This window comes from Poecilia reticulata, linkage group LG10 (assembly GCF_000633615.1).
Source record: "Poecilia reticulata strain Guanapo linkage group LG10, Guppy_female_1.0+MT, whole genome shotgun sequence".
Classification (NCBI taxonomy): domain Eukaryota; kingdom Metazoa; phylum Chordata; class Actinopteri; order Cyprinodontiformes; family Poeciliidae; genus Poecilia; species Poecilia reticulata.
In genome coordinates, this window is record NC_024340.1 from 29,893,280 (window position 1) to 29,911,052 (window position 17,773).

The window sequence follows — 17,773 nt, forward strand, 5'->3', positions numbered from 1 at the left end:
TTCAGATTAGTTTTACTTTGGTAAATTTACAACATGACAAAAAAGGAAGCCAAATAAAAGGTTATTTCATGAATCAATAATTTACTTTAAAAAAAGGAATAGGCTAAAACTAAGGCTTTTACTTGCTTACACTGTCTGGTGTGAGTGGGTTTTACACTGTTAATATTTTTACTGGACAATGCTTAATGCATCAGCATTATGAAAATTTAAGGTTGAATTAGAAAATTATGGCTTGATATGGGCCAGAGGCGGAGAATAAATAGTTATATTTACATAGTTCCATTTATAAAAAGTTTTTTGCAGGTGGCTGGTATACTTTTTTCACCTTGCTTTTTACTTTTTACTAATATTATTCTGAAATCACTAATACTGTGATTTAACCAAACACTTATACGTTCCAAACCTACAGTTTATGTTAAAATCAGACTAATTTGTACATAAACGTTGTTATCATTCTCTACCTGTTGAGTCTGTTCAGTGAATAAACCGTAATCAATATTCGTTGTCACTGGTTGTTTATTTGAATAATTTTCTTTGTTTTTGAAATTTAAAATACATGAATTTGCACATAACTTTATATTTTTGTCAGTCTGATAGCATTTTAAAATATAAAATGAGATGTTCAGTTAGTATTAATTAGCATTTTTACACTATCGTATATTCTTGGAGGGCCATGTTTTTTTTGTTGTTTTTTTTTACTTATGAGTGAAATAGATTCAAATTGCGCTATTTTTAAGAATAATTTCATGGAATTCTACCAACCTTGGCTGGTGGCCATTTTTCTTATTCAATTTATTCAAGTACACTATACTTTTGAAAAGTTTTCATCTTAAAAATGTTCATTAAAATGTAATCAATTGTAAGAATACTAGGAACAATATAGCTAATTTTAGTTAATGAAGTACATTAAAATAAAAAGGGATTTGTAAACGCACTTTAAATGGACTGGATAAAAAGTCTCATCACTGCAGAGTTTTAGCTGAACATAATTGTTTATCTTTACACAGATATGAGTGACATCCCATTCTTAATCCATAGGATTTAATATAATATCCCCTCTTTTGCAGCTGTTAAAACTTCAGCATTCCACAAGGCTTAAGGAGTGTGTTTATGGAAACTTCTGATCTTCCTCTTCTAAGAGTTCATTTGTGAGTTCAGACACAGATGTTGGACGAAAGGAAACAGACCCATTCCAATTCATCCCAAAGGTGTTCTGTTGGGTTGTGGTCAGGACAGGCCAGTAAAAATCTTTCACAACAAACTGTCTCATCTATGTCCCAGGTTTATGCAGTAGTGTGCAGTTGGAACAGAAAGCTGGCAACCCCAAACTGTTCCCAAAATGTTAGGAGCATAAAACTGTTCCAAATTTCTTGTTCTGAAGGAGTTTCTCTGCCTGGAACTAAGGATCTGAGCTCAACTCCAGCAAAGCAGCCAAACAAATTATTCCTCTCTGCACCAAACTTTGCTGTCACAATGCATTCAACCAAGTGTGGTTTGTCCTTCTAACAATTGCCAAACTCTAGTTTGTTTAGTCGACTGAGAGACAGAAAGGTGAAATTAGTCACTGCACGTCTCTTCTGCTAGAGTCCAGCATCAGTGTGCTTTCCACTGCACTTGGCGATTTAAGGCTTTGATGCTCTTGTTCAATCAAAACACATTCAGTGAAGCTCTCTGTACACAGCTCTGGAACTAATCTGAAGGCCACATGAAGCTTTGAGTTCTGCAGCATTTAATTCTCCAGAGTTGCTGATCTATGTGCTCCTCAGCAGCCACTCACCCTGTTGTTATTTCATTTGGTCTTTTGAAGACATTTCTAAACTACGTGATCATAGCCATAAATTAGATATATGATTTCAATACACGGGCTGCACAGTGGCGCAGATGGTAGAGCTGTTGCCTTGCAGCAAGAAGGTTCTGGGTTCAATTCCTGGCCCGGTCTTTCTGTATGGAGTTTGCATGTTCTCCCTGTGCATGCATGGGTTTTCTCCGGGTACTCTGGCTTCCTCCCACAGTCCAAAAACATGACTGTCAGGTTAATGGGCCTCTCCAAATTGCCCCTAGGTGTGAGTGTGTGTGTGCGTGGTTGTTTGTCCTGTGTGTCTCTGTGCTGCCCTGCGACAGACTGGCAACCTGTCCAGGGTGACCCCGCCTCTCGCCCAGAACGTTAGCTGGAGAGGCACCCGCAACCCTCCTGACCCCACTAAGGAATAAGGGTGTAAGAAAATGGATGGATGGATGGATTTCAATACACAGGATTTACATTAGATTAATTGGAAGGTTTGGTAAGGAGGTCATTTTGGGAACACTCATCTTTACAGACAACATAGTTCAGGTTTTACTGTATAAAAGTCTCCGATCTGAGCCTAAAAACCATTATGTGTAGTGAAATCTATCGGATTCTGTCTCAGTATTGTAGTGTAATTTATTTTATAAGAATGCAGCTTATGTGCAATTACTTTACAAATTGAAATGCTGTTCAACTATGAAAAGTAATTACTTACCCTTAAGGCTTGTCATCAGTTTATGCAGCCAGTTGTATCTGCTCCACATGAAGCCTGGTTGATGTTAGCATCACATGTGAGATTTTACTTTTCCGATAACTTCTTTGTGTTTTCAATTGCAGTAAAGTTCTTAACTTTTCTTTAATTTTTACATGAGGTAAAACCATATTTTTTAGTGATAAAGGCACTAGATTGTGTCAAAGAAAGAGTAAATGAATCACACTATATTTTATTCCAGCATGAAAATTACTGCTACTAACCTGGCATTTTAATGGTAACCATTAATTTAAGGAATTATATAACATTTTGCGATACTATAGTTGTCCTCAAATGTGGGGTTGCATTTTGTAATGCTAAACTCTTCAGTTTTTAAATGCTTAAAGCAAATTACTGACAGAAAACCTATTTTCATTTATTATCTCTTATTATTCGCTCTCAGTGCTGGTTTTCATTAAGACATAAAATTAATTTTTTGGGTCAGCTCAGTAGGGGGACACATGCCCCGTGGGCTTGACAGCATCTGTGTGCTAATAAAAACTTCCCCTAATTTAAAAAGTTATATAATCTACTCAAAACTGCAAAGCATTTGGGATTTTCCATGTAAATAATGTCAACATCGTTTTGAAAAGTCTTGGGGGGCAAAAAACCCTGATTTAAACGTCATACCTGTTTTCTTGGGGTGAACTGCTTTGAAATGCTGATTGGAGTACTGCTAGTAAACATGAAGCAGTACCTTCAGTAATAATCTCATGTTGAATGTACAAAGTATTTATTGCTATTTTTATTCTTCGGTACTTTGTTTTCCATTTGTCAAATTATGTTTCTAAAATACTCTAATTAAAATCCACACTTTATTCCGTTGGTTTAACTCAACACCTTCCTCATCTGGCATGTAAAGATTTAATTACCTTTTAATTCTTAGTAGAAATAAGTTATTGATCTCTATGATTTGTTAGGGAAGGGATAGCTTTAACAGTAAAAAAAAAGCACACATTTATGCATAAGATTAAATATCCAAGTGTCTGCTTTTGTGAAAAAGGATTATTTCAATTTGTCCAAATGTGTCAGAAAGGCTAATAAATTCATATGAATCATCCTACTTTTCACATCACTGCACACTTTGTTTCAGCTTCAAAATCCAAAGTGAAGTGACCTTTTAGCAGCCTAATGTAATTTGTGCTTTGAGGAACACATGATTTCCATTCCATTAAAGAAAAAGACTGAAAAATCAAACTCAACACAGAAATAAAAAAACAGGACTTCACTTAGGAATTCACAACTGTATTTTATTGTACAGCACTGGATATTTTACAAATGCCAGTATGGTACTTCACAGTGTAAAAAATGTGTTGTGATGTTGGAGTTTGTGACATGAGGTTTGAACCCCCAGACCAGCTGGAGATTTATCTCAACAGGATGTAAAAAATGCTTCCTGTGTTGCAACAACTGACACATAAAACTTAATTTCATTCCTGTCCAAAATAAATACATTCTTTATTGAACACACAGAGGCTGTTATATTACATTCAGGAAAGTACTTCCAGTAATTAATAGTATGAAAGGAGAAACAAAGCTTTCCGCAAACTGAGCATAAAGTATTAGAAATGGCTGCATTGGTTTAAAAAAAAATCTTTTAAATGTTTCTTCTTATTTTTCTAGAATTGAGAATGAAATGTATTGTGGAGAGCCTGTTCATTCTGAAAAGTGAACTTGATTGAGTGATTCACCCTTTCAGATGTTTGATAGAGACTGATTGGACAAGAATCTAATTGTCAAACTGAGCATGACTTTTTAATGAATCATTGACGCATATCTACTTGCAATTTCTAAACATTTGCTTGTAACAGAATGAACATCTGTAGTCATGATTATTCATAACACTGACAGCCATAAAAGGCATAAAAAACAGCCAAAACTAAAAGGACAGGACAGAGTCTGTTCATATATACACTACAAAATGTGTGACACATATGAGCATGTTTATCTTAGCCATAAATGGGATAATTTCATTAAAAGAAAAAAAATCAGTTTTTGCATTAAAAGTGTGACGAATCAGACAAAAGCACAACATTCCTCAATACAAACTGAGAATAATAATAATAAAAAAATCCCAATTTTCTTCTTTTTTTGATGCAACAAATAACATTTTTAGAATGCACATCATAAAGGGAGACGTGCTTTGATTTTCCTACCAGTTTTCAGTATATCTGCATGTTTGACTCAGCTTTAAAGGTAAACAATGAACAGCAGCAGATGAACACAAACTACTGTGACTTTTGTTTTATTTATAACACCCGACCGAGTTGCAGGATGGAAAGTAATGAGATTCTTTATTCTCACCCTGGCTGAGGTGTGTTGTTAGGACTGTTTGTTGGATGGCTTGCTGACATAAATATAAAATGCATTGTCAACATGTGAAGATATGGTTTCCTATTGACTGATAAGGTCAACTTCAAATAAAAACAATAATAACCTTAGAATATCAGTGTTGCAGGTGTGATTGGACACCCTAAGTGTGCATGTGTGCTGAGCAGAACTGGAAGAGGTGCAAATTATTTTTGTGTCAGGTTTTGGGTAAATGTGAGCTCTAGATTAGTTTTTTTAGAGCCTGTTTCTGCAGGATTAGGTAGGAAAATAATGTAAATGCTGGATAAAACATACCTAACAAGCTCAGTGCAATTCTGATTAATGATGTACATATAATACAGTCATGGTAGAGAAAACAGAGCAGCCTCCGTTTTCAGGTCTGGGAGTTTTTATTATCAGGACACACAAATGACCTGATCTTTAAAGGTTCTGAAATTAATTGTGACTTCAAATGTACGATTCCACCACCAAATTCCTTATTAAGCAAACATAAAGCCAAAATAAAGAGAGGTGTGTAAATATAAATACATTCCTACTTCTTACATTTTAAAAGGAAAGTTGCAGCCAGTTTATTAATTGATCATCAGGACGTCTATCCACTGTGATAAGAGCAGAACTTTTACTATTCTGGAGCAAACAGGTAATATGGAAAAACATCAGCAAGGATCTGAGTCGTTCCTGCTTCCTATCAGAAAGGTTTTAAAGACATTTCTAAACTACTGGAATGTCATAATACAGTAAAAGATTACTCACAAGCAGAAACATATAGTTGCTAACCTTTCCAGGAGTGGATATCCCATAAAAAACAAGCTTGACCTTTTGAAAATGGCTTAGGCAAAGCATCTCTCTTTTAAAATGCTGCAGCAGCACCAGTTGTGTTTGCAAAGTTACATTTAAGTGAACCACAACAATTTCAGAGTAATATATTCTTTGCTTTGTAGTAGACAGACATGGTCCTTTGAGAATATTTTGAGAATTTTTGAATGCAGAATATATTAGTGAGCTTAGATTGAATGCTTTCTTTTCTTTTAAAAATTGAATTATTTTCATTTTTAAAAAGTAATTTATCTTAGAACATAACTGCATGTCACTCTTTTTCTTTAGGAATATCTTGAAGTTTAGGAGAAATGATTTTAATTGATTTTTAAACTTTCCTCCAATGCTGTTAAATAGCAATATTACATTGTAAACTGAATGTATCTGTAAGGAAGTTGGTAGTATTATTAGATGGTCATTGCATGATGGTTTGATGAGGAACTTGACGTAATGGGCTGGAAGGGGCAGGTCATTACTCACATAACCCACACATAACCCTAACCCTTTCATAAGTTACAGTTCTAGTTTTCCTTTATCTAAGGTATGGCATTCATACCTAAACTGAGTCAGAGAGCAATAAAGTCATCATTAACTGTATTTAATTTCAAATGAAGAAGATCCTGGGGATGGATAAAAGCACAGATGAGCTATGGACTCTTCTGAAATGTATATGTTGTCTTCTTCTCTTTGGCTCTCTTCCATGTTTTCCTCTCAGTCATTCACTTTTCATTCAAACAGTCAGGCCAAAGCAAAGCAGAAGTGGGAAGATAACCTAAAAACACTGTTGTGATTTTTAGCAGAGAAAGCAATAGCAGGCTTGTGCTAAGATGGCCTCTATGTCATGCTTTTGAATAGATGTATGCATCATAAACACGCAGGACCAGGGGGCAGATTCTGCCCGTCTCTATCCGTCATGAGGCGAGAGCCGGAGGACTCCCTGCTCAGGTTATCAGACACAGAACAGCTTGAACCGCAAAAAGACTTCATGTGCAGACAGAAGATCTAAACAAAGACATTAAAAAAAAATTTAACCCAATATACTGGTTAGTGTGGACAGGGCCTGAGTTGACTAGAAACTCCACTGTACGGGTCAAATGTGAGGCCATCTCTCTTTGACAGCTGAGGTTTGGCTGAAATGCGGTCATGAAACTGGAGAATAATCTCAGTAATAAAAGCAAATATAACCACGAAAGGCCGTAAATGAAAACAACTGACTCAGCTTTAAAGGTAAACAATGAACAGCAGCAGATGAACACAAACTACTGTGACTTTTGTTTTATTTATAACACCCGACCGAGTTGCAGGATGGAAAGTAATGAGATTCTTTATTCTCACCCTGGCAGAGGTGTGTTGAAATTTGGTGGATCTGTGGAGCCTAAAAGAATCTGTACAGAATCAAATGTTTGCAAACCTCAATGGACTTTAGTAACATTATAAAGAAAAAAAATAGATTTCATCTAATATACTACAATAAGGTGTAAAAGTCATAAATTAAAAGTTTTTCTGACTTCTTGATGCTTAAGGTGGTTTTATAACCTTAAGCATCAAGACGTGATGTTTAAAGGTTCACTACTTGGAGCGCAAGTTTTTCACACATAACTTTTCTATTTTGGCTTTATGGTTCATAAATAATGACAGAGAGGAATTTCTTTTTATACTTGATGGTAGATTTAAATACATTTAGAAGCTGAGCACATTAATTTCATTCAGACATAAAAGCCTAGAAACAGGGTGACAATATTTTAAGATGTTCAATTATTCATTTCTTTTAAAAGTTTATAATCATAATAAATCAGCTAATTTTGATTGCTTTGCTAATTGGATTGTGCCTGGACAAATGAATGGCCTTTCTGATTCTTCCTCCATGTATTCAGCTCATGAGCAGCAGCTGTCAGAACCGCTCTCAGAGTATCTGACAGGTTTGAAATGTAAGACGAACAGTTAAAAGCACAGACTTAGACGGCCAAGAGCCTTCAGCTGTGCGGATGGCACTGTGGTTTTTTCAATCATCAGCACAGATTTGGAGAATGTGTTATTCTCAAAATGTTTCAGGAGAAGTCAGGAATGTCAACCTTGGGCTGTTGCTACATTAAATGTCTCGATGGAAGGCTGACATCAGCACTTTCTATCTCCAGGACAAAAAAGTCAATTCTGTTTAGAGTAAATTTATGTAAAACAATGTAGTGCCTTTGCAACTACCAAATCCATGCTGTGGTGTAGCTACATAAAATAGGAATGCAGCAGACATTTAGCAACCTGAGGCAGCAAAAATGCCCTCCATTCAGCAGATTATTTATTTTTTTATATATTTTCTGTTAGATAACAGCGGGTGGGATGTAGCTGTTATCACTGTGGCTTTTCCAGCAAACAAGTTTAGCTGCCCTGCTTTAAGGAACTTTGCAATAATGACTCTGAAAATCCATCTGCTGTACTTCCTCTGCAGGTGACCTTTCATGTGTGTGAAGCCAGGGTGCCCATCTTTGCACAGGCTTCCTGCTGGGAGCAGAAAAAGTGTTTCCACACACACCGAGAAAAAACAGGTTCATTTTTACATCAGTGAATACACGGGAAAAGTCTCATCTTGAAGGAATTGAGTGCAGCCACAATCGACGGCAGGAAAAACGAACATCTATGAAATGAAATGGATTTTTTACATCCACAGTGAATCACAAACCCACTTGTGGAGCGACATAAACTCTGCTGATGTGAGAGGGACCCACTTGTGCATGAAAAGCAGTGGCACATGTACATGCTTGGAATAATCACACGGGTTGCCTGACAGCTAAACATCAGCGTGTTTGTATGCTTCTCACATTCGCACCAACAAATCCTCCTCTGTGTCTCCAGGAAAGTTATTTTAGATAAACAGAGGGGTTTAAAATTTAGCATCACTCCATCTTCCTTTCATTTTTACCCAAGACTGAGACAGTGGATGTAACTGGAGGATGTTTCAATAATCCTGAAGTGCGTAACTTCTCTGTCTGAGTGCTTAAACTAATGGAGGGAAATCTCACAGGACAGGTTTTACAGAACTAATTGTTTAAGTCTGGTAATGGCCTTCTCGGCTGCAGAAGCTTAAAATGTCAGTTCATAAAATTGATTTTTCTACGTCAATTAGGCATAGCATTATGACCATCTTTGAGAGTTGATGCTTTCACAATTGCTTTAGCTGGACAAAGCAGGCAGCACTCGTTGCCATTGACATTAAAATTGCACAAATTGGAATTCTGAAAATAAATTTACTTTAATGAAAACATGGCAATTTTGAAAAAGAAAACGTTTTTCACTAGCCTGAGGTGTTATTTTTGTTTGTTTGTTGTTTAGCTGAATTGAAATGCAATGGAAATACCTTTTTTGCATCATTGGAGGTCTCTCAGCATTACATACTTCAGAAAAAACTGAATCTGACTACAAGTTCCCTAAAACGCAGCATATAGCCACTGCCAAATATAAGACGCTTGATGTTCCAATGCCTGAATCAGACACCAATGTCTCCTCTGATAATGAGAAAACATGATTCATCAGACCAGGACATCATTTGTCATTGCTCCATAATCCAGTTCTGATACTCATGAGTCTACATGTTGGTGCTTTCAGCAGTGACAGGGATCACTGCGGGTACCCTGACTGGTCGAATGGTTATGCAACCTCAGACACAGTAAATGTGTATCTTGTAGACTTAGTTTGGGTGTTGCGTGCAAATGTTTGGAGTCAGAACATAAATAAGAATAAAGAAATATCAAAACAAAGATGGAGACAGAGATGGAGAACTTTCCATCTGAGTTTACTGTTTAACCGGTTGGAAATTAAATAAAGAAACTCAGACATTATATTCATCAGATGGCGAGACATCTCGTTTAGAGGCTAAGGAAAACCGAGGCACTTTATTGTTACTCTGATTCCTTTTTCTTTCTTTTTGCAAGTCTAGAGCCCATAGGAGTAGATAATGAAACAGAAAGCATCTTAACAGCCTAATCATTCTGCTACACATCTCTCCACACACTCTCTGTGCGCTGCTGCAGTCCACAAAAGCTGTGCCACCAGAACCAGAGGCTACAGTAGGGAACAGGAGCTTCTTCTGAATCACCAATCTGTTTTACAGCAAAGCACAGCGACAATAAACAGGAACGCCTCTGTGAAGCCTTTAAGCCATTACACAGAGACTCAATGCATCACTGGCATCATAACCAGTCACTTTATTTAGTTGGAATATGGTGTGATAATGATTCCTGCCAAACTGCTGTAATGAGCTCACCATTTCTCTCATTTAATTGTAAAAATATTTGAATTTTCAGAAGAACTCTGGGGAATAAGCAGTTTTGGGGAGCGACTAATGGAACTAAGTCCCTCTTACTTCTGCTGTTCTAATTCTCCATAATCCTCTTTATCAATGTCCTGCATGTTTAAATAAATGTTTTAAGTTGGATAACTGAAAAGTATGTTAATGTAAAGTTTATACACACAATGCTTGGTTGATGTACCTTTTGCATTAATTTGCTTATATTCAGCACTCAGTAAAAAGCTAGATTTATTAGCAATGACATTTAGCAGCTTATCCTTGTGGAGGAAAGTCAACACTGTCTGCTGGGCAAATGTCAAGGACAAGTGTTCTTCATTATTTTTTGCCTGTAACATTAGATTATGTATTAAAAATCTTTTTTTTATTGGTGTCGAGTGACTTTCTCAGAAACTACATTTTGGATTATTATTAGCTGTAAAGTATGATTAAATTAATAATAATAATAAATTGCTTAAAATACACTGATTAATTTGCATGACTTTCTTATTCTGTATGAAATTGCTGAGATAAATCATCTTTTTAATTAATCTAAGTTGTATTTTTTTAAAAAACCTTGTAATTCAGAAGTCTTCATCTTTAATTTGTAAGTGAGGTGAGTTCTAGAGAAAATGCGGAGTAAAATGTTTAACAAGGTAGTTGTAAACCTCTGATAACTGTGTTTACTGCTAAACCCGATGAATACTACTGCCACCGTGGTTTTTCACTTTAAATGAGAAATCTGTGCAAGGATGGTGGCCTAAGTTCCATTGTTAAGGGAATAATTAAAAGAGTTTAGATGAATGAACCTGAAATGTTCATTCATCTAAACATTTCAGGTTCAGGAATTATACAGACATACAAACAGATCAATTCTTAGTCACTTAGAGGAGGTCATTTGTTTGTGTGAACGTGTGAATGTGTGTGAGTGTTTGGGGTACCGTCTTATTCTGCGAGCACACCGATAACACGGCATGCTGCTTCTGCCGCTGTTGTTTCGTGCCTGCATTAAAGTCATTGTATCCCTCATCCGGATTCTCCACCGGGGGGAGTTTGGCTGCTGTGTCTTTCGCCTCCAGCGGACACCCTGGGGAGACGCCGTGGCTGTTTTCCTGGAGGGGCCACATTTCCTGCCAGGTGAGCGATGGATGATGTGGCGGGTGACCGCTGAGCAGAGGCCTTTTCTGTCTGTAGTTTGCCCACACCTGGAGGATTGTTTCTTTGAAAGGCCGCGTGGTTAGCGTGTAGAGGATGGGGTTCAGGGCACTGTTGATGGGGAGAATAAAGATGACGACCCAGGAACTGATGGTACCTGCCAGAAAACAGAGATAAAAAAAGAGGGGAGAACATAAACGTGGAACAAGCTAACATGACAAAAATATTCATAAAATAATCATTTTGATGGCTTTCTAGCATTTTTATATTTACAGCAGAAAAATGGAGATAGAAAAGAATCATTGCTGTGATGATGTGCTGATGTTAGAAAGAAGGAGCTTCTTAAAATCACAGAGGCCAATTTCAAGGTGTCAAATGCAAAGTCAGATTTCTTTTAAGTTATATTTGATACATTTTCATAACAACTGAAGGTAATATATTTACTTGATTGGGCTCTCAGCCTGAAAAATACACAATACTGGCTCTTTATCAGCAATTCTTTGTAAATGGTGCTGGAAAGCCAGTTTATTTCCCCTTAAATGGGATAATGTTTATAAAGAAAATGCATGTGATTTGAGCAGTAAACCTTGCAACATCTGGAAATGCGATGTGTGTGGTGGCATCTCCCACACTGGAGAAAAGAATTTATCATCTCAATGCAGAAAGATATCGAGATGAGTTTCAACCGGTGAGAATCCCATATCTCTATTCTCCAGGACTGAACTCTTATCTTCTAAGATGTCAATGCTCCCCCAACACAGCAGGTTCATCAGATTGAGAGCACAGGTTGGATTGACCAGCTTTCAGTTCTGACCTCCACTCCACTAAACACTTGTAGGATCAGCTTTGGTGTGCCGTTTATGCAGCGGGATCAACACAAGCGACAGCTGCTGGTTGAGACATGAGATATCATCCCACAGCAGTTTGTAACTGAGCTGGTGACTAGCACAAGGAGATGCCAGCCTGTTGTGGTTACACACCATCAAGGCTCCTGTTTGTTGAATTAATGTTGTTAAATTGCCAAAATGACTTGTTTCTCTGAACTTCCATTACTCAGTTCAACAGACACCAGAAACATTCCTGAGCAGGATGAGCAGGATAAGCAGTCTGGCAGGGGTAGAAAGGTGTTTGAATATTTTTTCAGTAGACTACCCAGAAATGCATCTTTCTTAAAAATGTGGCACAACTTAAGAGAAAATAAACAGGCGATGTAAACTTCATTTCCAAAAACCTCTGTCATTCAATATGATTTTGTTCGGGTTGTAACTACACTAGAAATAAACACCAAAAGTGAGAAAAAAATTCAAGGAGTCTTGTGAATACAGCTTTTACTAAGCAGTTAGACATTATTTTTGCTTTTGAAGGTGACATTTACAGATACATTTTGCCCTCAAAATTATTTTGCAAAACTTTTATTTCAGGAACTTAAATTGCCAATTTTCGTTGTCACTGGTGCTAACACGAACCACAAAATACTTCAGACACAAACTGCCAGACACTTATGTTGTACTGAAAGAGCATATTTAAGTGGGCATCTTTTCATTACCGGGAATTTCCACTTGCAGCAGTGAAAGGATCTTGAGAATAAAAATGGGGATCCAGCAGAGGGAATCAGTGATGACGATAGAGAAGAACCTCTTGGCGATGGTGACCTCTTTTTTTATGTGGTTGCTGTACTTGGTTGTCTGAGTGCCTGTTCTCTGGATGTTGTAGAACATGCTTGCATAGGAGAAGACAATTATGAGGAATGCCACCAAGTTGAGACCTGTGGAGAGAGCACCGAGTTCAGAATTACTTCTGGGGTCTACAGGGTTTCTTAACATTGTAATTGTCAAAGATGATCTGTAGGGTTCTTAATCTTGATACAAAATACACAAGTGTATTATAATTTTGAATCAGATCTTTATGCAGTTAGTTTTATAACTGCATTTGTTTGGTTTATTTGGGAAACCAAACAAAAAGATGTATGTGTTTGCAAAATGTTGTGGGAGTAAAATATGGATTAAGTAAAATTGGTTAAAAACATAGTTATGCAATAGGAAAAAGCAAACATAAAAACAAATGCTCACCAAGAAAAATAACAATGGAGTACACATGCGCCCAGGGCGTCTCTGGCTGCTCCGAGTGCAGAGGGAAGCAGACCCCATTGGTGCCATAAAAGTTGCGAAATAACCCCTTGCAGGCCAGAGGCAAAAAGGCGACGACAAATCCAAACACCCATATCCCGAGCAGGATACTGACAGTCCGTCGCCAACCGGGAGTCAGGTAGTGGAAAGGGTACACGATACAGATGTACTTCTCCAAGGTGAGATACGTGAGGAGCAGCACAGACACTTCGGTAGACAGCATAGCCAAAGAGCCAATGACCTGACACTGAGTGCTGTCCATCCAGGCTTGAGCATGACGATTGTATTCACCACGAAACTTCAGGTCATATGCACCAATCATGAAGAGATAAATACCCATCAGGCCATCGGCACCTGCAAGAAAGAACAACTTCCTTTAGAGAGAAGTCTGATTAAACTCATAAATTCTGCCATTTCAGGGGTTTTGTAGTTTTTTTACTATCCACTTTTAGGGTGGACTTGCCCAGACCTGGGGCATGTTGGCAGCTGTTTTAAAGGCCCTTCACCTGCAGACTATATTCCAGACAGTGGAATGGCAAATTTTCAGAGTCCTTCGAGACCTTGTTAGTTCTTTTACCAGACTCATACAATCCTCTGCTGCAATCCACTTTCTGAAGCCATCAGACTGCTGTTTTGATTGTACCCTGGTGTTCACTCTCCTTTCAACAGTCATTAACACACCACACAAATTACTTTTCCACAAGCACCTAACAGCATGGCTAAACTCAGCTAAACTCTAATTTACACAGTTTGAGTGACTTTCCATCAGTTTGAGAAACAGCTCCAGTGGGTGGGTGTAATCAAATAGCTGGGGGAAAGTGGATGGATCTGTATGACACAAACACAATATGGAAGCTATGTCAGTCACTATTTTGAGTTTTTTAAATGTTTGGTTATTGTAAGCATCTCTCATGATGCAAAGAGTGACTCCACTCCTTAGCCAATCAGTGACTGACAGACTTGACGTGGTTTTCAAGCGGACTCCACATGTTTTAAACCTAAGCAGTAGTAGAAAAACCTGATCACCACATAGAGCATTAGTAGTCAGACATCAGGCAGAGAAAGAGCAGCGGGGAAGGCATGCTGGAAGTGTCCCAAGTGTCCCCAATATAAATCCGGACAACTGTGAGGGGCGCTCACTCGACCAAAATGCACCATTTTAGCCATTTTAAGTGGGAATAAATGAGGGAATGTTCTAATTAATTTCTTTTACAGAGTTTTTTTTATTTTTATTGTTCAATGATTACTTTAATTTATAAGCATTGTTAAAATGTATATTAGATGTCCATATTATAACTTTCTAACTATGGAGACCACCTGAACAAAACCCTCATCCAGTGATTTTGAAAAGAAAAAATTACATATAAGCTCCACTTGTCTATTGTATAAGCAGAAGATGTCCATGTTGTGAGTACTTTGAGGTTTTCTTTTGAGTATTTTTTTCTAATATATATAATTATTTTACTTTTTATTTTTTCCCCAGTACATCTACTGGCTTTCAGAGGGTGTCCTAAATTTCTCTGTTATTTCATACAACTCACCACCTTATCCGCTGTAAGATCTTCTGAAATGTCAAAGACAAAGAAATAGACGCTCTTTCTAGATAATTGGAATTTTTTATTCAGAATAAGTTAAAACTGTCAACCTGTTATCTTGCTGAAAAGATGAAAGAATGTATTAAAGTAAGAGAATGTAATCAGAGCAGAGTCCTTCACAAAAACTCAAAACTTAAAACTGTCCCACGGAAACCCTCACAGACTGAACTCAGGAAGGATGAAGTCAGTGTGGAAAGAAGGTCATAAAAAGTCAGTTTTGCAAAGATATTTTAGACTCTTCAGCAGCAGTCACTACTTATGCTCTTGGCAAATTTTAAATTTGATTGAAAAACAAAAAAGCTAATTATCCAGTCAGAAAAAGTGCAGCTAGGAAAAAGGGTGTTGTTCAGTGGTGGGCTTTGAAGGTTTTTACATTAAAAGCATACAGAATGTGAGGATCCGTGCACAGCTGCAGGTCTGGCTTCTGTTGTTAGTCACTCATTAATCAACAATTCCTTAGTTAGTTACTGGTATTATGTCATGTTTCAGAGACAGATTGATTTTCCATATACCTCCATTCTGCATAAATGAGTAAGCAAACGGACATGAAAAGATGCAAACATATTTGCAAACTAGGCAAGTCAGGTTGCTAATGTTAATGTTTTTTGTATCCAAAATGCAAAACAGGAAAACCATGTTATTCTTTGTCTACACCAAAACAAAATCCAATAATAATAATAATTGCTTTTGTTTTAATACAAACATTATTTTAATTTTTTTAAAAACATGAAGCAGCAGTTTTTGTATTTTGTGTTGAATCTTTTTCTTGTGTTGTTGAGGTTCAATATTAATCCTGCTGCACAAAAAGTAAAATAATAAACAACAAGCCCTCTGGGATGTCTGCACATTCAGCTTGAGTTGAGCTGCTGTTCCACAGAGCAGTCAGCATGTTAGTATTAATAACTCAGCACATAAGCACATTATCATAGCAAAGAACCAAGGTCTCCTGTGGTAGAAATACTTAATTATATGCAGTGTACTGGTGTCATACGGAGAGCTGACATTTTCTTTAGTACAGGACTATCCATCTGATCAAAAGTGTCTTATTACCTCCCTGGACAATGTTTTCCTCCATGTTTCCTCCTCATTTCCCATGGCAATTTATTAAAAAGTTTTTCTGTCATGATCAACGAACAATTAGCAAATTTACAAGTCATACTCTCTAATAAGTTTATAAATGTCTCGTCAGTCACTTTTTAATGTTCAGATGAACAACAAAATGTAAAGCCTTTATTATGTCACCACACCATAAGCTATAATTGATGATGGCTAAATATGTCCAATAATAGTTGAATACCAAATGATGCAATATTTCAAATGAATGCAAAATCCCAGAACAGCAACTATCTTGGTGTCCCGTTCACAAGTGATGTTAAGAACTGGAGATGGACAGACAGATTGGGTCTTTGTCTACTGTAATGTGAGCATCTGCTGTAGTGAAGAAAGAGTTGACCAGATCAGCAAAGCTCTTAATAAACCAGTTCCTCAAATTTCAGATCCTCACCTATGGTCATGAGATGTGGAACAAGAAAGAAAGAGTGAGATCCTGGATGCAAGTGGCCAAAACAAGCTTCTACTGAAGGATGGCTGGACAAAGCTGGTTTGTTTCTGCAGAAGGAACCTTGTAGTTACAGGTTCCTCCATGATTTCTGTCAGCAACAGACACAGCATACAACCCCACCAAGGAATAAGTAAAGCTGCCAAATACTGCTTAGGGTTAGGGTTAGAGAAAACTGAGACGCACAACTTTGTGTGCCCATTCCAGCCTGATCCAGAGCTGGAAAGGCCAAGTTCAGAGCTGACTTGCTAACCAATAAGATACTGTTAGCCACAGTAGCTAACGGCTCCCAACAGACATAGCCAGCCAAATGTCTAAATTCATCTTGCCCGTTGAAGCTCTGTTCACAGGAGGTTGTGCTTGGGCAGCGATAGCAGCTCAGGATGATCAATGTAAATGTTTTGGTGTATTTTTGCTTTTCTTCGACAGGAAACAGAGATGGATCATGAATGTCAGTCCAGGAAGAAAATATGTTGGATGCTGTCCAAGGTTTGAGACTGGGTTGAAGGTTAGTCTCTGAATGGAGGCTAACCTTCGAGACTAACGAGTGCCAAACCAAAATGCTGTAGATCAAAGCATATTTATGTGTTTGAATGGCCTAGTCAAAGTTCAAACAAAAAAAATGTAGCAAGACTTGATTGTTATCATAAGTATGCAAAGCTGGCATGTCCCTGAAGACTTGCAGCAGTTATTGAAGCAAATTATGGGTCCGCAAAGAATTGAATCTGGGGGTTGATAGAGATGCACACCACCTTCCACAAGCCGCCGTTTGAGCCTGTTATGTTGGGCCCAGAGCAACTCAATGTATAATCATCCACGGAGCTCATGGATGAAATTATGGAGGTGACATTTGACCCGACGCATTAAATATGGCCACTACAGATGGTGAAGCACAGTTTTCTTCTTGTTGCCTCAAGAATAATTATACATCATATTTTTAAGCTCCTCTTATGTTTTCTTAGGGAATAATGTTGATAACTGACCCATTTTCTTTTTCTGGTTCCTCCAAGCTGAGTAGTCTCATTTTTCTTAGATTCAAGTCCCACATGCTCATCCACTGGTGCAGTGTGAAAACTAATTACTCATATATTCTCCATCTGTTACTGATTTTCCTGGCATCTGAAAGGCATCAATCAAAATCTGGAGTTTATATCCAACTGGAAAATGTTACCATCATTGTCATTTTATCCTTTGTTTTACATAAAGTATCACCTGAATACAGTGCCAATTCACATTTTAATGTATTTCTTTTGGATTTTATATGCGTCACCAACACAAAGTATTCCATAATTGTTAATATGTCTAGTTTTAAACATTTTGTACTAATTAAAATATGAAAAGTTTGATGTTCATTTGTATTCAGCTCCTGTTGCAAATTC

At 37.4% G+C, this 17,773-nt stretch overlaps 1 protein-coding gene across 1 annotated transcript in view; it reads right to left on the minus strand.

The window, feature by feature from the left end:
• Positions 1-3,766: 3,766 nt before the first annotated feature.
• Positions 3,767-17,773, minus strand: part of rxfp1 (relaxin family peptide receptor 1) — a 96,161-nt gene continuing 82,154 nt past the window's right edge. The window contains exons 16-18 of the mRNA XM_008421077.2: positions 13,185-13,595; positions 12,662-12,880; positions 3,767-11,272 (exon numbers count right to left, since the gene is read on the minus strand). Coding sequence (XP_008419299.1) covers positions 10,845-11,272; positions 12,662-12,880; positions 13,185-13,595 — 1,058 coding nt within the window. The 3' untranslated portion in view covers positions 3,767-10,844. The remainder of the gene's footprint in view (positions 11,273-12,661; positions 12,881-13,184; positions 13,596-17,773) is intronic.